Source organism: Haliotis asinina, chromosome 13, assembly GCF_037392515.1.
Source record: "Haliotis asinina isolate JCU_RB_2024 chromosome 13, JCU_Hal_asi_v2, whole genome shotgun sequence".
Taxonomy (NCBI): domain Eukaryota; kingdom Metazoa; phylum Mollusca; class Gastropoda; order Lepetellida; family Haliotidae; genus Haliotis; species Haliotis asinina.
In genome coordinates, this window is record NC_090292.1 from 9,411,950 (window position 1) to 9,438,555 (window position 26,606).

The window sequence follows — 26,606 nt, forward strand, 5'->3', positions numbered from 1 at the left end:
TTAGCACTATGTCCTGGAGGGTTTAGTGTTGAGTATGTATAGAAGTGGACTGTGACAAGAATCTGTATGAAGCTGTTCTGAGTATGCACATCACAGTGTATATTTGGTCTGGCGGTGTCACCAGTGTTTGTTTTGGGAGGTGAATGAGGAAATGTTGCTGAAAGCCGCATCAGCAATTTTTCAGATATATGCAAACAGAAAGTCAAATAATTTCCTGAATTGAAACAAGAGACGACAAAGATCACGAAAATATCGCCTGTTATCACAGTGAACAGAACCAAAGTTTAAAATCTGCATTCTATCATAAGGTTTAATTTCATTCAAAATTAAATGATTAAAACGACAACGAAACATTCAGAGGTACAGTAAGTAATAGGAGTGCAAGAAGGAGAGTTCTATGGATATACAACTTTTTAAATATAATATGATACGAGCAACGTTTCGGTGTCGCTCCTAACACGTTGTCAATCAAGTGATATACAATACATGGTAAGGTTTGAACTGTACGTGATTGATGTTTGCACAATCATGAGGTTCATGTACAAGGTTGTTGGGGGATGTTTACAAAGGAAAACAATAATTATTGTTACACAGAGTAAGCTATGGGGGATTACAAGGTGGAGGCCAGTGATAAGACGGAGAGGAGAATAATGGGATCAGGCTTGAGTTAGTTGTAGGCAGGAGAGATGTAATACCCTTGGGGTCTGTTCATGGCTGGTTGGAGTCTCGTGAGGTGAGTGGATTTTAGTAGTTTCTTGTCTTGTAGTGGTTGTGATTACTGGTGAGTACACCGATCCTGTTCCAAAGGACGTTGTCGTCTGGGTTAGCTCTGCGTAAGAGATGACGGATTTAGAATCTCTCCTCTTCACAGAGGTCTCGTCTTCTTTGATTCTTAGGAGAAGGAGTCTTAAGGTTTCGCCGAGCGTCACACTTTATGCGGTAAACTGACGGGTCTTATGTAGTTGTGGATGTTGGTAACTGGCTGGCACTTTGTATTGAAGACGTTGTACACCCATACAATTTTCGAGTTACCACTTCATTTTGATAATTCAGATCAGACCTTAGGGGTATGATAGCTTATCAATAGTAATATGACATGAATATGTTAGAAACTGGTTTGTTCCACCTTTGCTGCCACACACTGTTGACGTATTGCCAAAGTACTGCTTGACACCGATCTTTCCAGAACAGATTGAACCTCAGAATATGTCATCAAGCGGTTATCACGACGTCATATTTTCAGAGGTGATTGAGTAATTGTTGATTTTAAGCCATGTGCTATTTTCTGACAGAAAATCAAATAATTTCCTGAATGTACGATAGAGTTGATGATGAATATAACATCTTCAGTCTGTTATTACAGTAAACAGTAGAAAAAAAGTTATTTTAGATTTACTTTAATTACATAATTTAATTCCTTCAAATGTGCTAAAATTGAATTATTAAAAACGACATTGAAAAGTTCAGAAACAGTTTGAACAGTACAAAATCGTTGGCAAAAGAGTGAAAAAAAACCCTCGACAGAACAAAAGGTGACTGACAGTCAAAGACTAGCGGTTGTCGCACGTGTGTACTTGCGGTAAGATGCAACATATGTCATATTTGGGATTTCACTTTCTTAGTAAAGATGCGGTAAGATGATGGACTGGCATCATGTCGGACAACATTGAGCGGTGTTTCCTCAGCTCTGTCTCATTTTATCTATTGTCACGGAGATGAGCTTATTATTGTCGGGAGATAAACCAGTGTTGTCTGTTTGCAACCTCCTCTGGCACTTATGAAGAGAAATCTCCACGGGGTGACTTCTGGAAGGGAGACTGTATAGAGAGGAAGAACAGACTCCTCGAAAAGCCGCTGAAAGTGTGTCTCGGGTCGTTACGTAACCAGTGTTGCCAATATGGTGGCAGCGCAGTATTTTAAATTGAGCCCGGTATATTTTCAACAGCTGATTCGATTCGCTGAGAGTTGTGACAACTGCAATCCTACATGTAGACGATAAGTTAACTATTTTGTCAGTTCATTTTAAGTCAAATAATTGGCATTAATGTCAGTATTAGGACAGTAGATTTGTAGTTAAGTTTCAAGTCGGTATGTTATAGCTCACTGGCTTCTATTCTCGATTCACCACGAAGATAGACTAAATTGTGCCGATAAAAACTTAACTTCTTTCACACATTAGTTTAATTTTTAGAAGGGAAACATGCCTTGAGATGAAATTTATTTGCAACTAATAGTGATAGGTTTATGACTTAAAGAATTATTAGGGTGTATTTGAGGTGAGTGAAAAACATGACACATCGCCGATCTGCTCTGATCCGCCATTGAAATGCTACACGCCGTTGTTTGAGTGTTTCTAGTTATTTCTTCAAAACATCTTTCACATACACCTTTAGTTCTTATGAGGGGCACATACTATCAGGTGAAATGCGTTTTCAAGTAATAGTGATAGTTTCATAATCTAAAAAGGAACAATGTTAAGGTGTATTTGACTGAGGTGTGCGAAAAATATGACATATTGCCGATCTAATCTGATTCGCAATTGATGCTTGAGATGCTTGTGGATTATAGTTCCATAACTTCTTTCTTTCCTGTTGATCATATTATTTGACAAAAACTGGAAAGGTGTTTACAACGATTTGTGATAGTTTTACATCTGTTTTTGAGGTGTGTGTGACAGTATCAGTTATTTTTTGTTAATGTCCATTCCCCACATACAATAGGATGTCGGAATTAATTATTTATGTAATTATGTAAAAAAATGTCTCAAAGTAGATTTTTTAAAAGCTCATGTTAACACATGTGCTCTCGTGATACATTTGCGTTTTTTAACATGTTTTGGTAGGGAAGGCTGCGGTGTATTATTTATTCTTTCATTTATTCACATATGTACTTCTTTCTTTTATTCGTTTCTTTCTTTCATTTATTCACGTATAATTCTTGCTCTTAATTCTTACTATAATTCATTCATTCAATCATTGTAAAATTCCGACTGATGCAATAAACTCGATGAAGTTCTGTTAAACACAGTTGAAGTTGCGCTGGGAACGAGTCAAGTCACTGTGTGCGCTGAAGCATGACGAGGCACATGTGTTAATCAGTACAAATGGTAAAGAAAGAAAGCAAGTGACCTATCCCTGTTGCAGATTATCCCTGGTTCTGGGTATAGTTTGCAGTGAAAATGTACAGATGAATTTCACTTTAAACAAAAAAGTAAAATATACTGAAATTAGGATTGTGAATCCTCATAATTCTACCTTGCAAACTGAAGATTTAAATCTCAGCATTTTGTTCAACATTGCAAACAAGTTTATTTTTTAAACAAGCAATCATAGTTTCAAGTCTCTCTCTGTCTCAGAGCCTTGCCCCTCATGCAATGCTAAAACCCTGAATGAATCTCCCGTCTGACGGGGACTCCGTGTTAAGTAAAATCCGTATATTTCTTGTAACTGTGGTAATCCGTGAGTGTGTGTGTCTGTGTGCCTGTGTTTGTATGTGTGTCTGTATGTATGTCTTTGTGTGTGTGCGTGTATGTGTATCTGTGTGTGTCTCTATGTGTGTATATATGTGTCTGTGTGTGTATGTGTGTATATTTGTGTGTGTGTCTGTGAGTGTGTATGTGTGTGTCTGTGTGTGTCTGCGTGTTCACAACCAGCATGAACTGCTGCAGCAAAAAATGTTAAATACGTTTTAATATCTGCGGGTTGTGGTGAACATTGTATTGCAGAAACTGGAATGCAACTAAAGGACCGAAATTCGAGATCCGAATGAGCGATGTATAAATGTAAGCAACACATTGATGAATGCGGAAATGGCCACTTTACTATCTTTCAGTTTTATCAATTGTTTAACAATGATAAACAATTACGGATGGAACGAGAACAAATGTTTGAAAGGCTGTTTAAACCTAACGTCAATCAAAAGGTATAATTGTCCATCCTCCCTAATGTAACTCAGTATGTATTTGTGCACTGAAACCATAATACATGTTCACCACTATTGTTTCTATGACGTCACAAACGCAACCCTGCTGTTATAAATGACAACGTCTCCTTGTATTATCACCACCTGTAACGTCATACTCATGATGACGACATATCTATTACAGTTATACGTCGCCTATGACAACGCTTAGTTTTCATGAACCATCTGATGAGCCGTTGAACGGCGAAAGATCCTTGGGAGACATAAAGGAGTTTTTGCAAAACCTGGACTGATAATTTATATATACATAAAGAAAGTAATGAGAATACAGAGCGTACAGTGGTACATATATAACAAGTAGTTTCTGAAATACTTTATATACAACACGGATCTTCTCCAGCACGTTTCACTTTTATCTTCAGTGATTACAGTTCAACAGATTCTCGAAGGAATTCGTCGTAGAATGTGTTAAAAGTGTTAAATTTATTGAATTATAATTCATTCAATTTTATGGAGAACAGAATAGACAAATAGAGGGTGCAGCATCGGGAACTAAAACGGCACCCGCGTATGCTACGCCAGTTTTAGGGTATTTGCAGCGAGCTCCGGAAACAAAACTGAAAGAATACTTAGGACCTTAAGTCGCTGAATACTTCAGAACAAATTTGCGACGTTTCATGGACGAATGCTTCATGTTATGGCAATTTGTAGATGAAAACGGAACTTTTTTTCATAACATCCTAAATAACTTCAACAAACATTCATATTTAACATGCTCTCAAATTATACTCTTAAATTCCATTTGTTGGCACCCACCATGTTAAAACTACGTGAGCGTGACCTATTATAAACCTACAGATACTAAACAATAACTACATTTTTCATCTTGCCACCCGAGTCATATAAAGAGAAGCGTTCCCGATAATCTGGCTAGACGTATCTGCATGGTTGTGTCTCAAATACCGACAAAGAATATACGACTTGCAGAACTAAATCATATAAAGTCTCGTGGGTACCCAGTGATACTACGTCTTGTGAAAGATGGAATAAAGACAGCAATGAACATAGACAGAAAGACACTGTTGAAAGTTCGTGATAAAACAAATAAATAACACTGTCAGTATCAACACACAACCCAAAGAATCCGGAAAAGTTTCATAAGACAAAATGTTCCAACTGTAAATGCTGATATTAATATGACTCAAATTATGGCAAGTGTAAGTATACGAAGTAAACGTCAAACCGTTAAGTTAAAACACATACTGACACGTGTTAAATTAGCATGCACACTGTACTCTACTGCAATGACGATTCATCTCTCCCAGATAATGAAAACATTAAAAAATCAGTTCAAACTTTTATAACTGAAAGTAACCGCTTAACGGAATTTAAGTAGCAATTTTAGCATATAAAATGTATTTGTTGTCTTGTTTGTTTGTTTTTTGGGTTTTTTTGTTGTCTTTTTTTCTTTTTCTTTTTTTTTTTTTTGGGGGGGGGGGGGCTCTGTTGTTTGTTTTGTTTTTTTCTTCTTGTTGTTTGTGGTTTTTTTGTTTGTTGATTTTTATATTTTTTGTTTAGTTTGGTTAATGTGTGCTTCAGAGAATTGATTACGATCCCCCACAGGGGGAGATGAATTGATTTTTGCCTCTTGGCCTGTTTGCTTATTCTATTTCCATTATCTCATGCCATGTAGCATATAAACTGCGGACATTAATGGACAAAAATATTTTTAAAATCATACCAGCTCGGTTAAAGTGAAGCTCTTTTCCCTCTTCATACCCAGCAATCAAATCACAATCAAGTGTGTTAAGTCTCTGTTCGGCCCGACGTAGACCGGACCATCTAAACAACCAAAACCAAAACCTCACTCATGTTCCCTGACTACATATGTATATATTACTACTTATTATATATATTATTATACAGTTATATCTTCATATCATAAAGTCTCACACATGCCACGAGTCATCGGCCCAGACTGTCACATGAATCCCTGTTATCAGAATTTGTTTGTCTTACTTTCATTTTCTATGACTCCCTGGTCTCTGAGAGACGATTTGTTTTGACGATTTGCAATTTTTACCAACATTCAGCACGGAATGGTTACCAGGTTACGGGGAGACATAAGAAATTTCTGCCTAAAAAGTTTAGTATTGCAGGCTCCAGGACCACATGTTCGGTCGTGTTAATACGCATTCAGTGAGTGCGTGGTTACTGCCTTCCAATCTCGCTAATGAAAAAACAACGAAGTAAAACGATTAGTTTTAGTACAGTTACATGAAGTCATGTTACAGCAGTCACTCACAACACTACCATACAATAAAGCATTTAAAATAATTCGTTCAATCTTGCCAATCGGTAGTTTGATAGTGAAAGGATGTCTTTAACGTATATGGATTTTTTTCACAAAGTTCAGACTTCCACCTGCAACAACAAAATATTCTAGACAAAGCGATCACATGTCGTGTTTTCGTCATAGATGAGGAAATATGAATTGCTTATTGATGGATGCACTCCGGCTGTTTCATTCGCCATTTGCACAATAATACAAATATAGATTTAGACACAAAGCAAAGATACGCTTGCCAGGTTTAGGTTGTTTTTGAGAGGTCGGGCCATGCCGGGACCAAGCACTAGTTACACAGCAACTATGATGAGAATATAGGAAAGTAGGCTCAGTTAGACTCTATGAAGTGTTCAGAATGATATTTTACAATTTTGCCTTTCACGTGATCTAGTAAATAAACAGAACTATAAGAGCTGTAGCCTATACTAAACATGACATATGTACCCACTAATAGTCACCAATATCCACTTCTCATTAACGTATACATCCTGTGTTGACTGAGCATAATAAATAAAAGTTCATTGGGGAGTCCCAATATATCAGAGAAATAAATGTTCAGAACGTCACACATCACACGTCACGCTCTGAGAAAAGTGAGTAACCTTCCCACGTACACAATATCCAGGAACACGCATAGCAACAACACGGTTATTCCACGGGACTCTCGCTAGGTTAAGTCTTTGAAGGGCATTTAGAAGTGAAATACATAAGAATGAAGATTTTATGAAGTTGATATCCATAAAATCTTCATTCTTCTCGCTATGTTGTCATAATGTTCTGGTTAACAGAACAGGATTTTTGGTCTAAAAAAAGAAACACACAAAAGGTGAAACATAGAACATACAGGTATTTATAAATATAAATAAATATTTACATGATATCATTTGAAAAGGCACGGTGTTTCACATATTTGGATAATTTGAGAGTGAGTGGTTACTGAACCACATTTCCCGAGGGAAATAAATGTACAAATAGAGGGATTCACACACAAAATGATATTCGTTGTTCAACAAGTGATGGGCATATGACTAAAAACTGGAATTCGTCACATATAGCTTGACAACAAAGATTACGAAGTCGGGTTTCTTTCAAAATATTCAGAAAGCTCCCTGTTTCTATTGGTAACCTATGATTTGTTGTCCTGAATTTTGACAGTGAAATTCTACTTTGAAAGGTTACGTTAATTTAAGATAAGGTTCAGGAATTAGTGCATTTTATATATTTTATTTATACACTGAGGAATGAAATCGTCTTGATGCTTGATTATTACTTGACTTCCAAGATTGTACGAACTGGACTAACTCACTATACTGACTATACGCTCCGTATTAACTCCCAGTCAGCTCATTAACTGAATAGGGGTGCACAGCATAGCTGAGTTAATTAGTGTACTCACTGAGTCTGTCTTATGGGAGGTCTGTCTCTTGGGAGTGAACCGGTGCTGGCATTGTTATGGCTGAAATGTTATGAGCAAAGCGCCTCATTCGGAGGCACTCCAAAATTACAAGTTAAACAGGATTAACGTGAACACTAGTTGATTTTGGCAAAAAAGATGGGATGATCTTGTGACGTTGCCGATACTGAGTGACCTTGAGAGGCGTGAAGGACTGAATCACCTGTAGAAGGCCGACGGAGACCACATTCTGTTGATTCCTTGGGATTGCGACCTCGTTGTCGTAAATTTGGGGGACGGGTGCGTCGTGGCGGTCCTCGTTCAACGAATTAACTTGGACCTGAAAGCATCCACAAAATAGTGAGAGAGTGAGTTGAGGTTTACGCCGCACTCAGCAATATTCCAGCTATGTGGCGGCGGTCTGTAAATAATCGTTTCTGGACCAGACACTCCAGTGATCAACAACAAAGCCATCGATCTGTGCATTTGGGAACCGATGTCATGTGTCAACCAAGTCAGCGAGCCTGACCATTGGATCTTGTTAGTTGCCTCTTACGAGAACCAAAGTCGCCTTTTATGGCAAGCATGGGTTGTTGAAGGCCTATTGTACCCCGGGACCTTCACGGGTGTGTCCACGTTCGGTTTCCAATTGTGCAGATCGATGCTCATCACTGGACTGTCGGGTTCAGATTCGATTATTTACAGACCGCCGCCATATAGCTGGAATATTGGATATCCGAAATATACATACATATCTCCAGTATCGGTATCCAACGCCTTATCCACAATACCATGCTTCAGTGGCCAGCTGGCCATTGTCTAACTTCGATTACAGGCAGTGGACCTGCAAATGACTGTGTTGGTGGTCATGATGACAATGGTGAAGCTGTGTTGATTTTATTTCTATTGCCAGCAAGATCATCATTTAGATACATGCATTCAATGGACCAGATGACAATGGTGAAGCTGTGTTGATTTTATTTCTATTGCCAGCAAGATCATTATTTAGATATATGCATTCAATGGACCAGATGGCAATGGTGAAGCTGTGTTGATTTTATTTCTAATGCCATCAAGATCATTTTATAGATATGCAATTAATTTTCCTGACTCAAGGAATATATAAATATCCCTGATATAACCTGCGACAAAATGCCTACGATATACGTCCTTTCTGTACAGAAGGATGCCGACAATGTAGACTGTGAATGACGTAGCGATTATGGCTTGTGGTTTGTTTTTCACTGAGAAATAAGTATCTCCGGGTGTACAAGTGCATTTTATATTCAAGGATGTTATAACTACTTTATACGGTAACGGCGCATTAAATATCTTGGCAACAAATAGCGACATTCTCAACTCCGTACGCCAGTTCATTTCTACGGTTCATTCCCATTATGACTACTCCCAGTTTGACTACCCGTCCAATATACAACTTCCTCCAGTCCAGTGGTTTTTAATTGCTAGCTCTCTCCCCTCCATCAATGGTAGACTTTTTCATCGATATCTTCCCATTGTGACTACTGCAGGTTTCTCGTCAACATACTCTTACACATACGTTCCAACAGCACCATAAACAACTATAGCTGTACCGGGTTCATAAACATTTATTCAGCTAATTACATAAGTAATTATATTTAGATATATGTAGTTGTACATGATGTACCCCTAATAGTAAGTGAGTTAAGAATAATAATTGACATCTCAATGAAACTTCTGGCGTCAACATTTCTTCTTCAGTTTACAATTTGTATTTACAAAAAATGTTTTGCAACACAGCCTGCTGCCTGAAAAAATTCAACGGGCGACTTCTGTTGTCTCTGGAGCTGATCCTGCAAGCGACGGATGCGAGCATCTAAATCTCTGAACATTCTCTTCCTTGGTGGTGCAGGTGCTCCATACTCCAGCTGGGCAATTCTTCTTCTATTCGTGGCCTCGATTCTCTTGATCGCCTCGATGAATTAAAAAATGTTAGGGTGACTGCGTCTGATGCTCTGCTTGAGCGAGTAGTTGAAAACCCTCGAGGTGATTATTTGTCCGTGGACCATCTGTTTTGGAATGGTTCCACACAGCAATGGGGAAACGTGCATCGTCATCAACCCGGACACTAACAACAAAGTCCTTGAATGCTTCACATCCCTGGATGTCTGGTGCTTGGTTCATGGCTTCAAACCAGGTGCCTTGGACAAGTTCCGGAGGTAAAAAGGGAAGGGCTACCGCAGATCTAAACAGCTCAGATAAGTCATCATTCTCTTTGTACACCGTCACAAGCCCTAGGTCCTGAATTTTGCGTCACAACCACCGCGTGTAATGAAAGTAACACCCTCTAACAGACGTGTTAGGGAATTCATCAGAGATAGCCTTATGAACAGGGTCCTCTAAGGCTACCTGGATAGCAGAGGTAGAAGAGTCTACAGTAGGTAGCACGTTGACGATCAGGCATGAGACAGAAAGCCAAGGGAATCATAGTATTGCCAGTGAGAGAGTGAATCCCGTACAACTGATGCCAAAGTCTTCGACACGAATAGAAAGTTCCATCCATATAGAGGACATCAGCCTGCTGGAACGTTGAGAGTGCTTTTTCTGTAGAAAACACCAGCAATTTGTCACCATCACTGTCTTCAAGAGCGAGAAAACGACGACCTTCAGATGTAGTAGTCCATCTTCCGTCAAGGCTGACATCTCTACGATGTTCAGGCAATGCAGGATTTGTCTTCCTTCTGTGTCTATACAATGCTGACTTTACACTGGACAGAGGTTGTGCAACAGCAGCATCAACAGGCAGTTGGCGGAGCTCTTCATTGTACATTTGGGGCATTGGTGTTGCCTCATCTCTGGCTCTTTTTCACAGTGTGCTCATGAGTCTAACTGTAGCTGGATTGTCGGGTCCGTGATTGTGCTCGCCAGTAACTGCTCAGATGAACTCTCCAGTTCTTGAAAAGTTGCTTCTACACCTGGGAACAACACAGTTCGAGTAGTCAGACACATTTCCAGTAGTCAGACACACTTCCAGTAGTCAGACACATTTCCAGACTTGTTCAACTTGTACCGAAATCCAACAAGCAACACTTGTCGGGCTCCTCTCTGTTATATAACAAACTCTGCTCTCTGAATACCAGCCATAGCTTAATCAAAATACGTGTAACTGGGTTTTATATACCTATTGATAAATATGGTAGTTAAAACGTTTTATTTTTTTAATCAGATTTGAGGGATTACCTTAGCTTGGGTTGTACAGGAGTGATCTCCATATATGTCCGGTTTTCAAAACAAATGAAAGTATGGATGAAGCGTGAGTATCTATATCTTTGATCAGAGTAGAAGGATTATTATAGCTTGGGTACTTTCAAAACTATCAATATGTATTTTAAATTTTAAAAGTACCTTAGTTTGGGTTGCAGAGGAGTGACCTCCAATCTGGGAATAATCAGCTATACGGGTACAGTACATTATTAAGTGCAGGGGTGGTCAATTATATGTGTAATTAATGTTTAATTAGTAGTCATAATGGGAGTAGTCATAATGGGAATAATATAAATGTTTCTCGGGCACATTTTTTTCAACAGGTGTACACAGACGGGTGGAGGAATTCGATGCACAGGTAACTGAAAATGAAGTTAATAGTGCCATAAGAATGCTAAAATAAAATGCGTCGGCAGGATATGATGGCATAATTAATGAATTCTTGATTTTTAGTCAAAGCATTTTATCACCCATCATCACTAAACTGGTCAATGTTATACTTGAAAATGGATGCTTCCCAACTGCAATAGCCCCTGTCCATGAGAAAGGTAATAAAGACTGAAAAGTAAAGGGGGTTAAGCTTACTGTCCTGCATTAGCAAGTTGTTTGCTGAAGACAAAACCCTCCCCAAAATAATGACATGTTTAGTTACAGAAATGAAATTTATTCATATCAGTCATTCATAATCAATAACAAAAACAACCAAAATGGGAGAAACACATTTTCAGAAATACAGTTTGGTAAGTTTAACGCGTGTTAATGAGTTGTAGATTCAGTCACACTCGTTCTTGCAGACACTCATTCTTATAGTGGACAAAAGGATGATCGGGACGCGGCAAAGTCAAAATTATTTTTCTTAAATGTCTATAAAAGATGTTACGCGCACAAGTAAGAGTGGCGCGCCGGTGCCCGAGAAACATTTCACTGTTTTTATACAGCCTAAACTGACGGGCAAAGGAAAGTACAATACCAAAGGTTACCAAAGGTTACCGTTTCTCAAATTTTAAAGAAATATTTCTGTAAGTAAATTATACACTGAAACATATCGCCTCAACGTAGCAGCTGGATACCTGCAGTGACAGTCACGTACACGTCGTGAATACTTGAACGTGACAGAGCCATGGGTATGCCCCAGATGGGGTCGACGAACATATTTATTATCTATTTTTTTTCTTTTCAATGTTCTTTTGTTGTCACATTATTCCAGTTATGCATACACCTGTTGCAACACTGTACATAAGAGGCGTTTATATAAGCTACTAGGCATGTTCGCCTGTCCCGCCTTCTGCTCTGACGAAATAATAAATATATGTTTAAGCCATTATAAAGCACTGTCAAACTGCCAGTGGCGTGCCCATCACAGCTCTTACGAAAATGGCAAGAACAAAACGTAAAAGGAAAAGGCAAGTTAAACACTTTATTTTTATCTTGCAAATCTTATAGTACCTAAAATTTGACACTTTCGTCTCATAAAATATCAAGTCTGTTGTCCGTAACTTCTGGGGTTGAGCGCTGATCAGATTTGCTTCGAGAGAAAGTCATCGTTTTCTGTACTAAATTTAGCCGACAACACTTTTCGAGTAAATGTTGATTAGTTTTCGTATCAGAAGTACATCTAAGTAATTCATTAAATCTTACATGTCATGCAATCACTGCATGTTGATGTAAATATGTCCATGTCCCGCCCTTGAGGTCAGTGTTGTGAGGTACAGGAACTGGGTCAAGTCAGGTTGTTATTTCCTTTGTATTGACTTAAGAGGAAATTCGTTTCGAGTTGATATTATGGGGTTGCATGTTACCTTGTGACCTTATGATCGTTTTCAGTCTGTTTTTAATTGATTTATACAGAAAAGAGCCCTGCCACCCTGAAATTCCCCCTGGCGACTTCTTATGGACCAAAATTCCGGGTTGCAAAGTTATGTGGCCTATGAAAAACGTTAACCAGCATGCACGGAAAATCACGCTTTATTGTAAAAGTGATGACGCAGAGTAAGTGTTTTATATCGTGTTTAATATGTAAAACATTGGTATTTTATTTAGGATGATTTCTTAGACATATGAAGGGTTAAAGTTGCATGTGATATACACGTCATATTAATTAGATGCATGGTATCGTAACGCTTTTGTGAATGATTAATTGCTGAAATCAGAGTAAGTTTATTCACACTTGGTGTCAAATACTGTTAAAAGTAAATGTATTATCTCGTACTAGAAACCAGGGACTGTTTTTCATTATGTAGGTTTACAGTTTTGGAGTCTCAAACTACTAGCTTCCTGCCTGCCTATGAAGCCCTGAGAAATAGAGGCATTGGTACTAGACAAAACTACAGTTTTGAAAATTACAAATGTTGCAGTTTGAGTTTTGCATTTTTAAAAGAAATTTTGGCACGTGCTCTCCAAAACAGCATTGGCTGTAATGAAAGTTTTATCATGTTCATGTTTTGTTATCATATTCATGTTAATGTTGTTTTCATTGTGTTCCTTTGTCTTTGAACTCCAGAGTTATAAGTACCTTAGCTTTTACTCTCGCTCAGACCCAATTAACACCCTAAGCCCTCATGAAATGGCCATCACTATTCTCAGTCCTTATTATGTGATTGAAAGAAATTCCATGTTTTAAGGATTCTTTGAGACTTTCCTAAATAACCAAGTTTATTAAGGCTACACAATATTATCAATACAGAAGTGACACAGTATGTACACTCTGTAATCAGAAATTGTCCAAAATATCCTTTTGCCTTGACATCTTATAATAAGTGTGGAAGATGCTTAGTGAAAGTTTGAGAAACTACTGGAAGCCTAATTGTTTATAACCAATTTATGAAACACCTTTCATTCAACAATTGAAACAAACCCTGAAATGATGAGAAATGAAACATTATGTTCTCTTATTTTGTAGACATACCATGGAAATATCCGTCATCGTGTATCGCAGTATATCACAATACAGTGTGAATACTGAAATGAGTATTAATACTTGCTCCTGATATGCATATGTCCTATTTTCAGATTCTCTAAGGAAAATGACGAAAACTTTATCAGCCTTTCAGAGCGACTGTGAATGGGCAAAAGGTAAATTAGTTACATAAGTCATCTTGAGAACCGTTCTGGTTACTAGTTTCATAATTAAAGTAATGGTTAATATAAACAATGGTGTGAAAGAGCTTTTAGCCCATTTTCGTTTCTTTGTAGTGAACAGTGAAGCATATGATCCTTCCAAAACAAAGAGAGGTTAGCACAGCTTGCGGTTCAATCGTTCATTAACCCTTAGATTCAGGTTAGGAGCTCATTTATATTCCTTATTCAGGTAGAATTATTGACAAGCAGTCTTTAGTTTCAATTGAAACTCAGAAGTTTCTTAATGTTCCCTCAACTTACAAGTTGTCATCTCTGACGTATCCTGACCTAAATGACAAGCGATCTTAGTTTTCAGTTGCAAATCACAAATTAATGTAAGAAATATTTGTGCCATTGTAAGGTTTTCAAAGACAAATGAGTCCTCATTAATGTGGAGAGGTTTTGTCTTTCAGTTGCAAGTACAGAAGTGGACGCTGAACTGCTCCCAGACGAACGTGAAGAAATGTGGTCACAGAAAGAAGTCTTGCCCCCTCATAAAGACACAACTGTTATGCAACCCCAAAATATTTCTTGAATATCAACCCACAAATTGCAGTCTCTGAAATATGCTGACCTAAATGATAAGCCTGATACAGGTATTACTGTTATGCAACCCATAAATATTTGTAGAATATCAACTCACAAATTGCAGTCTCTGAAGTATTCTGACCTAAATGACAAGCGATCCTAGTTTTCAGTTGCAACTCACAAATTAATGTAAGAAATACTTGTGCCATTGTAAGGTTGGTTTTCAAAGACAAATGAGTCCTCATTAATGTGGAGAGGTTTTCTTTCAGTTGCAAGCACAGAAATGACAGCTGAACTGCTTTCAGACGAACGTGAAGAAATGTCGTGACAGAAAGAAGTCTTGCCCCCTGACAAAGGTATAACTGTTTTGCAACCCATAAATATTTGTAGAATATCAACTCACAAATTGCAGTCTCTGAAGTATTCTGACCTAAATGACAAGCGATCTTAGTTTCCAGTTGCAACTCACAAATTAATGTAAGAAATACTTGTGCCATTGTAAGGTTGGTTTTCAAAGACAAATGAGTCCTCATTAATGTGAAGAGGTTTTCTTTCAGTTGCAAGCATAGAAGTGACTGCTGAACTGCTTTCAGACGAAATGTCGTGACAGAAAGAAGTCTTGCCCCCTGACAAAGAAATAACTGTTTTGCAACCCATAAATATTTGTAAAATATCAACTCACAAATTGCAGTCTCTGACGTAATCTGACCTAAATGACAAGTGATCTTAGTTTTCAGTTGCAAATCACAAATTAGGTAAGGCATACTTGTGCCATTGTAAGGTTTTCAAAAACAAGTGAGCCATCATTACTGTGAAGAGGTTTTCTTTCAGTTGCAAATGTAGAAGTGACTACTGAACTGCTCCCAGACGAATGCGAAGAAATGCCATCACGAAAAGAAGTCTCATCCCCTGATAAAGATATAACTGGTATGCAACCCATAAATATTTGTGGAATATCAACTCACAAATTGTTGCTTCTGAACTTCTCTGACCTACATCATAGTCTTTTGTTTAATCGCAAATTGATCCAGAACGGATACGCAGGAAGCCGAAATTTTCAGAATAATTTTGTTATTACATGGAAACTAGACTGAAGTTCGTTCATTTGGGTTTGATCTCCCCTCAAAATACTGGCATGGCAGGGTATCCATGCTCAAACCTTCACGCAACTTCTCTCGAGGAACTAGGAATGCTATTTTATACATACTGTAATGGTTACAAAATAGAGATGTACTCAAACTGTATCATCGTATAGATGTAATTGTATCTGTCTAGTTTTGTTCAGATTATCAGCTAGCACGGACAATTTTTGAATATTTAAAGTAGAATATTGAAATCATTTGATTAAACAAGTACCATGTTCATAGATATTTTGAAAATGGAATCGATAGACCAATGTAAATATCTTACGTCATCATTTTACAATATAATTTGAAAGTTTCTCCCTCTTTTGAATGTCTTGCCTTTGTTTGCAGATGTATCATATGCTGGCAACAGTGTCCTTTTCATCAGTGATGATTCAGTTGATGAATTTGTCTTGGATAGCCACGATGAAAGTGACATCGGTGAGGACAGTTTTTCAGGAATAAAGAACAGTCTGAAATTGTTTGATTTTGAAGAGGATATAGCTATTGTTCCAGGAAAGTCCAACCCCAAACTGTTCATCTCTAAAGTGCTGAAACAGGACACAACAACAGAAGGAAAGCTCAAGAAATCTTCCAGGGTGTATAACAGCTACCAGTTTTGTGTACCATGCTCAAAGAAAGTTTCAAATTTCAGTCAACATATTTCTCGAGCACACAAAACAGAAAGTGACATTAAAGAAATTTGTCAAATGAGTTCTGACAGAGAGAGAAAAGGGCAACTGGCTTGCTGAGGCAAAGGTACAATCATGAACATAACATGGCTTCAATGAAGGCTGGCAAAGGTGAACTAATTCTATATAGAAGACCAACATCAGGTGTGTTTGATCTGTCTGAGTATGGCCCATGTCCAGAGTGTTTGCTGTGGGTTCAACAGAGACTACTTAAGAACCATGAGAAGTCATGCCTTAAGAATAAACGCGAAAGCTCTCCAACTCATGCAAGCTTGAAGTTGAAAAGTGATGCTCTTGTTGGGCGAAGAAACACACATGCATCAGAAAAACTTGTCAAGGAAGTCTTCAGTACAATGAGGTCAGATGTTGTTGGGAAGGTGGCGCAACAAGATCCGCTAATAATAGCACTGGGAAACCAATGTATAGAAAAGAACATTGGCAACGAACTTCTCAGATTATGAGACTGTGTGCCAAGCTTCTTATTGAACTAAGGAAAATAAAGAAACTGGATTTCAAATTTTCTGGTGCCAGACAATTTCAATGACATTGTAAATGGTGTTTTGAGAGTCTCTGCCCTCAATGAGCAGAACACAATGAATGCTCTAAGTAATGCCATAAAGATTGGGCATGACCTAAAACGGTTGATAGATCTGAAGATCGTGTTCTGTGGTATTATCGGGAAGGATGAAGGTGCCCGAAGAGAGGCAGAAGACTTAGTGAAGATGATGAAGGTTTTGTGGGGTCCCAGTATCACCAAGGCAGCCAGGGTACTACTTGACTCTCGTAAATTTCAGAACAGTTTACCACTCCCAGCAGCTGAAGATATCCAGAAACTGAATGATCATCTCCAAGAAGAGCTTCAGAAGCTTGATCTCCACCAGATTACATATGACAACTTTGTGAGAGTTGCTGAACTAGCTATCTCCAGAATTGTGTCATACAACAGAAGAAGAACGGGGGAAGTTGAGGCAGTGAGGTAAGTTGGTGACATTATTGAGTTCTGTCTCCTAAGTAATCATTGTTTTTGAATGTGTCATTCATCGTATTGAAGACTAAAGTTGATGCTTGATTATTATATTTTCAGGAATTAATGTTTAGGAAATGAACATGTCACTAAATATTTAATTTTCAGTGATTAATTTTGTATCCATTTATTGCTTATGATTCCATTGTAATTTGGTCTTTGGAACATTGCAGGGTGGAAGACTACTGTAGAAGAACAAAGGGTGTGGTCAGTGACATTTCTAAGCTGACTACTTTTGAGAAGAGACTGCTTGAAACTCAATATGTTGTGGAGGTTAGAGGAAAGGTAAGGTCTTTAGGCAGCTTATCATGTAGATTAGCAATATGTTTCCTGCTATCATATTCCTCTTTACAATAGACTGTTCCTTTAATTGTTATTATTTGTTTTTTACAGACAGGAAATACCAAATGATGTGCAGAAAGCCATGGACTACCTTGCAACTTCAGATAGAAGACAGACCTGTGGTATCAAGAGTCACTATCTGTTTGAAAGAAAAGGTACCAGATCATCTCAATATGACGTTATTGTGTTCTGGTCTCCGTAAGGGAACTAAAGTCTGTAAAAATTATGTGTGTCATGGACACAAACCAGAGACTTTTCCTTGCACAATTTTTAGTGAAAATGCTGCTCAATACCCACCTTCAAAAGCATTCTTGATTAGGTTCAAATTATTAATTGTTTGTCTACCTTGCACAATTTCAGCAATGCAGTGCGGATAAGTATTCCTTAAAGGTCACATGCAACAAAAAAATCAAACATAATTAAAACACATTTATCACTTATCCATGACATATAATATACATTGCTGCTTTAAAAAAACAAATAAACACAATTATAAGCGTACAATCGCGATTCAAAAGTGCGATATTTTGTACTTGGGCTTAGTTCCCCCGAAACGAAGCCCTCGGGAGACCGAACCCAGTCATAGCGGGTGGATCTGCACTTAAGTGTAACGACGGCTTCCGATTGGCTGTTTCATTTGCCGATATTCATTGTGTGTACCGAAAGATGATCTGTTTGATGGGCAATTTAGAAGTATAGCCAGTCTATACTAAAGTAAGATTCTTTATGGATAACAACTTCTTTTTGTGTACTTGATGCGTCGTTTCAGTATGGATTCATAAACCGTTGTCAATCAAAATCGAAAAGAAGTCGTTATCCATGAAGAATGTATATACAGATGTTGGGTTTGGAAAACATATGTTCTCTGAATTTGCGCTCGATCCAATAAAAAATCATGTCAGTAGAGATGGTAAACTACTGCGTGGCTGGAACTATCTTTGAAGTTGCCTATTACTAATTGTAACTTCAAGAACACTCTTCTTGAAACTCAGATCGATTAAAGACAAAGTAGAAGTGTTTACAATCTGTCAGATCCTGTAATGAGTAGTCTCAGAACAAGAATATTTGGTATATTTGGACTTGGTATATTACGGAACTTGGTCACTGAGAGTGGAATCTGTGATTTTTTCCACAGAAACTTTGTGATATGTCACGTTATTTTAGTATCATCAAAGGAAGGGTAGATGACCTGTATGTCTGCAAAACCAATATTACAAGAAAGCTGAATTCACATATAGTTACATTAGGTTTCCGCCAGTAACAAGTGAATACTGATAATCATGTAAAACCAGCAGGTGTCATGAAATTCATCCATTTGGATATAAAATCGATGCATTTGGATAAATGAACCCTTAACAAAGTTTTAGAATTATACAGAGTGTTCACATTAGTGTTTATCACCTTTTATCATCCATGAACTGCTTTATTAGCGATGAAACATACATATCAATATCCATGAATTGGTCTTATGTTTGATTGTGAAATTGATGTCACGGAAACTTCATTCATGGTCACAGATAATTCACAATCACAAAAAATGGAATTGAGGGGATACCATTTCTAAAGTCTTGTTCATGAATCTGATTTGGAATTTTTTAAATTATGTATCTGTTGTGTCTAAAGATCATCTGAATGTTGGAACTTATAATCCAAGGTGATTTAAACTCAGTATGTAATTTTCATATTTCATCTCTCAACTGTTCCATGTGAGGACAACTGTTAAAAAATAATGTCTCATACTTTTATTTTCACCATGAAGTGTGAATTTGGTTGAAAATCTCATTGTGTAAATATTGTTGTAAGGCAGACTTGTCATACCTTACTTTTTGGCATATTTTTCTCTATGCTTAGATTTACTTCAATATTCCGGAAATACGTAGTTCAGTAAAAACCAATATGATCATAGTATGAATCCACTGAAATAGCCATGTATCGCCGCTTGGAACAGGAGTATACAAACAATATCCTTAGAGCCTGTAGTGTTTATTCACATATTATGATATGTGAAACAGTGCTTTACATTGTGAACTGTATTTGTGATTGACAGATAGTCATCATCATGTACAACAAGCTGTAGATGACAATCATCCCCGCGTTACCTAAATTGCCTTCTGAAAATAATTGTTTTTGTACAGACTACGACTGTCCTGCAACTTGCAATTGCTTGTAGGAACTCTAAAAAATGTTAGATAGACTGTACATGATGCACACAAAATTTGAGATAATACAGAAATCATATTAACTAATGACCTGTTCATTTAGGTGACTTGAAATTACACGATGCACATCCTTTTCTTACCTAAGGAAATGTTTATATCCAACAAAAAAAGCTAGGAATTTTCCGTTACCATAATCTTTCAATATCAAATTATCTGTCACCAGTGTTAAAGACTCTTGTGACATTTCGAAAATATTATTTTATTGAAATCTATGTCAAAATATGTATATATATGTCTATATATGACACAATTTCATTATGAGGCTTGACATAATTTGCTATGAATATTGAGGGATGTTTTATTTTATTCATCATCAACATTTTCATTGCAAAATGATAAATATACTAATGCTAGATTTATGTAAGTAAATTATAAAGTTACAAGAATATCTTATGTTTTGATTTGGAAACTTAAAGTCTCTAATACTTACAGAATAACACATCACTGCAAAGAGTCTGACAATTCACGAACACCCTGTGACAGTTTCTGTCGCAAAAGTCACAAAGACTGCACTCTCACTGTAACCAGGTTCCCTACCAGTGGATATGGAATGTCTGTCAGCTTTCAAGTACTAGATTTTCATTATAGGAGATGGCCTATGATGCTGAAAACTTCAAGATCAGCAGGAATTGACGAACACTCCAGAGTAACAAGTACACAACTGAGAAAGTACGTGGCAACTATCACGCAGGTGAATGTCTCTAATTTAATGTGTCGGCCTGTTCCTCAAAGCAAATACAAGTCCTTTTGATTATAATTCCAAGTCTAAACTTTATTATGTATTTTCAACATGTTTCTCTAGAAATCTGTCAGTTGATAAGATTCTATTTTTTATGTTTGTAACAGACAATTACATACATATTTTAACTGAGATTTTCTTTGTTGTTCTTTGTGCATTTATGTATATTTCCTTTAGTTACATGATGTCCCATTATACTCAATCCTTGCTCCCTGGGTAGCAGCAACTTTTCTGTGTTCCGTATATTCAGTTTAATTGTGAAATTATGCCATAATGTTATAATCCTGATAACTAATAAGTGTCTTCTAAGGCAAGGTATAGTTTATTTGCCCTATGTTACATTAAAATATAACTCACTATATCATTAAATCTTTTCAGGTCGTAGACTTAAAGGAGAATCAGATGAACTGGGTCCTTAACCATCTTGGTCATACATTGGATGTTCATAAAATACATTATAGGGCGACAAGTGATGTCATTGAGCGGACCCAAGTTGCAAAGATCCTCTTGATACAGGACCACTCCAGGATAAAGGAGTTTGCAAATAGAAGATGAGAGGACATTCAGATGAATGAACTTGTCCAAAAGAATGCCCCGAGCAGAAATCAGCATCCAGAAGAAGGTGATTTAGCAGACATACTAGCTCATTCAGAGAGGTTGGATGCAGATTCTGAAAGTTCAGAGAAGGGCTTTGAAATGAAGAAAGCTAGGGCACATCTGACCAGAACATCTTGGTCCCAAGCCGAAGAGGATGAAATCCGAACTGAACTGAAGGAATGTTTTGAAAGCCTAAGACGTCCAAGTGTAAAAGAAGTTGAGAAATGTCTAAGCAAAAGCAAAAGAACAGGAACTGCTCTTCACCTTCGTATCAAATCAACTCTTAAGAAAAAGACTTTCAGGATGATAGACTCAGCAAGAAAAATGACGAATGACTGAGTTGACTTGCTAACATGTTAAGCAAAAAGTTCCTTCGTTTTCATATTTTACTGTTCTGTCAGATAAAGTTAGCTTTGCAACAGTTTTCTGAAGGTAAATTACGATTTAAAATGTATTTCAGACACATTACTTTATTTTCTTGTCAGATATTAGAAAACTTTTATTTTTGGAATTGTTTGGTTTTAGGGCCATAAGCCATATTGTTTCATGTTTCACAGTTCTGAGACTTCTTATAAGATTTGCTTGGATACAACAGAAATCCTGTCATAAAGTTTTCTTTTGAAGTGTAGAGCATTTTCATCTCTAGATGTTCATAGAACTGTTTTCTAAGGTTGGTCAGGTATTGAAAATTTCATGAACTATTTCAAACTATCCTTATTTTTTGAAAAGGTGTTGTTAGGATCATCAGCCATTTTTTCCAGAAGTTGTCATAAATGCTATTGTATCTTTCCTTTCGCAGTAGTGTAGTTTAATGTCACGGTCTGAAATGTTTCAGTCAAACTTTAGTTGACCACAGATCACTCATGACGTTTTGGGCTTATCTTTATCGTGTGTGTGAAGTATGCACAGTTTTGAGTTGCAACCCAGATGTACTTATTTGGGCATAATTCTAAATTTGTGGGTACTGCGAGGAATTATGGGTAATATAAATGGTGACTTCCATAAGTGACTGGTTTGATTCATCATGGGACAGTGCTGCAGTAAGAAGTTAAAATTACAGTTGCATACGTGTGAAGAGAACATTTATGGAGTGCACAGTAGGTTGCAGATCATGTCCAGACACATTGATAAACTATGTGGTGATGCAGAATGTCCTAAACATTGCTTTTATGAAGGCAGGTTGTCAATACTTGAAACTAAAGTGAAGAGAATGAAGTCGCGTCCACCACCCATCGAGCTTTCTGTTTCCTTTACTTGAAAATTTCAAAAGATCAGTGTTGCCTTGAGGCAAATAAAATTATTGCACATGAATGTTTCGTGCGTTTTGTGTTTATTCCTTTCATTTTTGTTCTGTAACTCTGGAAACATTTGAAGAGGTGGTCATGTATTGATGTTTCCAAATGAGGTGCATAGCGAGTAGTGAGTGAATCGGGCTTTGTGCGATTTTCAACAATCTTTTAGTCCAATTTCAGCGGTGTTAAGTAATGCAGTGACAAGTTTATTCGCAACTTAATGAAATTTCCAGAGACTTGAAATATTTAATATTGTGAAACTTTGGAGTTAGATTTAAGATCATATTAGCAACAAGTACCTAACAACTATTCCACTTAGGACGGTCACATTTATGGACTAGTACAGCCATTCTTCAGTGGCTACAATGTTAAAAATTTATCGATGATGTATGCATATATACACATCAATAAGAAGATAAAGTAAAATGATGTAGGGATATCTACGATGATTATGAACACATATCTTTAATTAGATATATTTCAAGTAGGTATGGAAAATAACGTTAGATCGCAAATTATTTTTCCACGGCGCTCTAACTCCTAAGTCACAATTTTACTGTAATGTTTTGCACAACTTTCGGACAAGGGACACACAGATGATGGTCCTATTTCTATTCATAGTAACACAGATAAGATTTTCGGAATGTGCACCCCGTAACGTGCAAAAGGAAATTCAACCCGTAACCGATAGCCCTACAACTTATTTGCAACTCGTGTATACGAACAGCAAAATGCACAAATTTCGGACATAATCACAAATGGGTCATGTACTGTTTATCACCCCACAAGGAATTTACCCCACAAGTGGTCTCTCGTGGGTACGTCAGTGTTTACAAAGTCCGTGTCTCTTCTGCTGCGCATGTCAGGCGGTGACAAGACGTGTTTTGAACTGCTCTCGTCAGCTACTTAGAAAATCGTCTTGTTTTATGCAAGTATTCAAAGAAAATTGTTGCTAATTTTCTGTCAGATACTTGATAGAGGCTTGATCTATACGTCAGTGTTATATTTGTGTACCACATTTGTGAAAAAATGACTGATTCATCGCTGGATGACTCCAGGGACAATGTGCAGTCAGTCATGACAGGGCCGTCAGTCACTCAACCGTCACAACGATCGGACGAGACGTCGCTAAGGTGAGAACAAGCAAGGTTCTGTAGACAATAAGATGAGACGTGATGGAGGCGATGAAATAAACGATAGAAATGAGATTATTGTTACATGTGATGCTCATTTGGGGATCAGGTGAGACGGCGAGCGAGGAAGTTGGCAGGCAGCAGGGTCCGAGTCCGGTCAGGCGGGTGGGAGAGACCGCGGGAGATGTGAAGGTAATCCAGACACAGAGATGATTCTAGCGGCGATTAAACAGTTGGAGTGTTCTTTTAACCAAAAACTTATAGCCATTGAGTCAAGAATTATTGCGGAAGTTCTCGGAAAGGTTGACTTTTAAAACAAGTGCGCACGGATTTGAAGAAAGATGTAAATAGATTAGATACAAAAACTGATAAGTTGGAGTGGAGAGTGAAAATGTGTGAAAAATATATTGAAGAGACACGATCGACGCTGAGACAAGAGATAGATTCACACAGAGACTCATGTGAAACATTGAGACAACAAACAAGTTTCACAGGGGACACATAATCAAGGCATAGAACTGAATATTGTATTACGAAATGTACCTGAGACTAGTAACGAAGATGTTCTTGCTAAATAATGTAAGTAGCATGTCTGATTTCAAGTCTACTCGTGTGTCTGACCTAGTACAAGCAGCAGGGTGTGTAGGGTGTGTCAGTGGTCAAGCCATAAACAAATTGGACCATCCGTTTCTATCCTGGAAAGTGAAGTTAAACGCAGCTTCTAGAGACAACCAAACCCAGGAAGATGTGACGGGTGCCCTACATTTAAGACAATATGATGTATCAGCAATACCGGACACTTTCATGACTTCAAGTAACTGTGTAGAGGAACTTAATGTCACTATCTGTAAACTAGAAGCTTCATTCTGATATCGATACAGCCTACCATAGTTTCACTGGAGTGCTGAGAGAGGAGATGGACCAGTACCTACCTAGCAGACAGATCACCTTCACCTAGGGACCTGACAAGAGGAGACGTCTGAGGAAGAAACCATGGTGGAACACTTCACTGGACAAGCTCTGGACAGACATGTGTAGAGCAGAGCGTGTGTGGTGTAAGTGCAGAACAGTTAGAAAACGTAGACTCCGGGAGATATATGTGCAGCGAAGGAAGATGTTTGACCAGGAGACCAGGAGGTGTAAACGGAACTACAGCAAGAAGTGTTTGAAAGAGCTAGAGGCCTTATGTCAAGATGACAAAAATGAATTCTGGAAGAAGATTGGTAAGATAGGAGTGGGATACAACAGGATTCGAACAGTACCAACACAGGTCAGACTTGAGAACGGTAGTCTGTGTGGTGACAGGGAGACTGTGCTGAACATATGCAGGGATACGTATAGTGGGCTGCAGAACGGGGAGACACCTGAGAGTGGTGAGGAGGAGTCCAGGCCCGTTATATCCGGGGTAGACGACCAGGATACAGACAAACTTTCACATACGAGGAAGTGTTAGAGGCGGTGAGATCGGCAAGCAGAAACAAGTCTCCTGGCTGCGACAACATTCCTACCGAGGTGCGGAGGAATACAAACTGTATCCGTTTTCTCCATAAGCTGTTTAATATGTGTTTTGTTAATGGAGTAATACCTACGGAGTGGACGAAAGGCATCATTAACCCTATCCCCAGATCTGCTAGCTAGCTCTGACAAGTACGATCCTTTAACATACAGAGGTATTTCACTGACGAATTCGAGTTTTAAGTTGTGCTGCTCTGTATTAAATTCCAGGCTGTACAAGTTTACAGAAAACAGAGACCTGATAGCAGACAAACAGAACGGGTTTAGAAAAGGAAGGTCGACGGTGGAACACATATCATCTCTCACCTCTATAGTGGAGTCGAGGAAAGCACACAGGAAATCAACTTTTCTAGCCTTTATAGATTTTAAGATGACCTATGACACCATCGACAGAGCTGCTTTATGGAGGAGATTATTATTATGTGGACGAATATATGTTGCTGTTCAGTCTCTATATAGAAATGTGAAGTCGTGCATCAGGATAAATGGTAATCTATCACAGTGGTTTCATGTACAGAGTGGTGTGAAGCAGGGATGTCTATTATCTCCTCTACTATTTAACATGTATATAAATGATTTGATAGTGACACTGAAAGCGTTGGATGTTGGTGTACCTATAAATGGGGAGAAATTATGTGTTCTAGCCTATGAAGACGACAGAGTGCTCCTTGGAGAGAATGAAGCGGACATAAATATCCTGTTAGACTGTTTAAGTAGCTGGTGCTGTATCAGCAAAATGTCTGTAAATCAGGAGAAGTCGAAAGTCATTCACTGTCAAAATATATCGACGCCAAGAACAGATAAGGATTTTTACTGTGGAAAGATAAAGCTTGATATAACAGACTGCTACAGGTACCTGGGACTCCTGATAACTGAGTGTTTAGACTATTCACGCATGGAGAAAGCTGTCTCAAGCTCTGCTACTCGTGCACTTGGTCTACTCTTCTCGAAGTTCAAGACGATTGGAGGTATGCATATAAGTACATTATACAAAGCTGTATGACACGATGGTATGGTCGACAATAGAGTATGGATCAGCAATATGGGGAACGAGGAACCCAACTTCAATAAGGACCGTGCAAAACAAGGCGTTGAAATTCTTTATGGGTTTGAGGAAATCTGTTCCTACCGCCGCAGAGATATGGGCTGGACACCACCGTCTGTCAGGCTGTAGGGGAGATATGGGCTGGACACCACCGTCTGTCAAGCTGTGGGGGAGATATGGGCTGGACACCACCGTCTGGCAAGCTGTGGGGGAGATATGGGCTGGACACCGCCGTCTGTCAAGCTGTGGGGGAGATATGGGCTGGACACCACCGTCTGTCAAGCTGTGGGGGAGATATGGGCTGGACACCACCGTCTGTCAAGCTGTGGGGAGTG

The 26,606-nt window shown here is 38.2% G+C and overlaps 1 protein-coding gene and 1 pseudogene across 1 annotated transcript in view; one reads left to right on the plus strand and one right to left on the minus strand.

Annotated features, from left to right (window-relative positions):
• LOC137260058 (probable methyltransferase-like protein 24) overlaps positions 1-26,606 on the minus strand; it is a 54,368-nt gene that overhangs the window by 22,431 nt on the left and 5,331 nt on the right. Inside the window, exon 4 of the mRNA XM_067797748.1 lies at positions 7,885-8,001. Coding sequence (XP_067653849.1) covers positions 7,885-8,001 — 117 coding nt within the window. The remainder of the gene's footprint in view (positions 1-7,884; positions 8,002-26,606) is intronic.
• Positions 12,884-21,625, plus strand: LOC137260281 (uncharacterized; annotated as a pseudogene).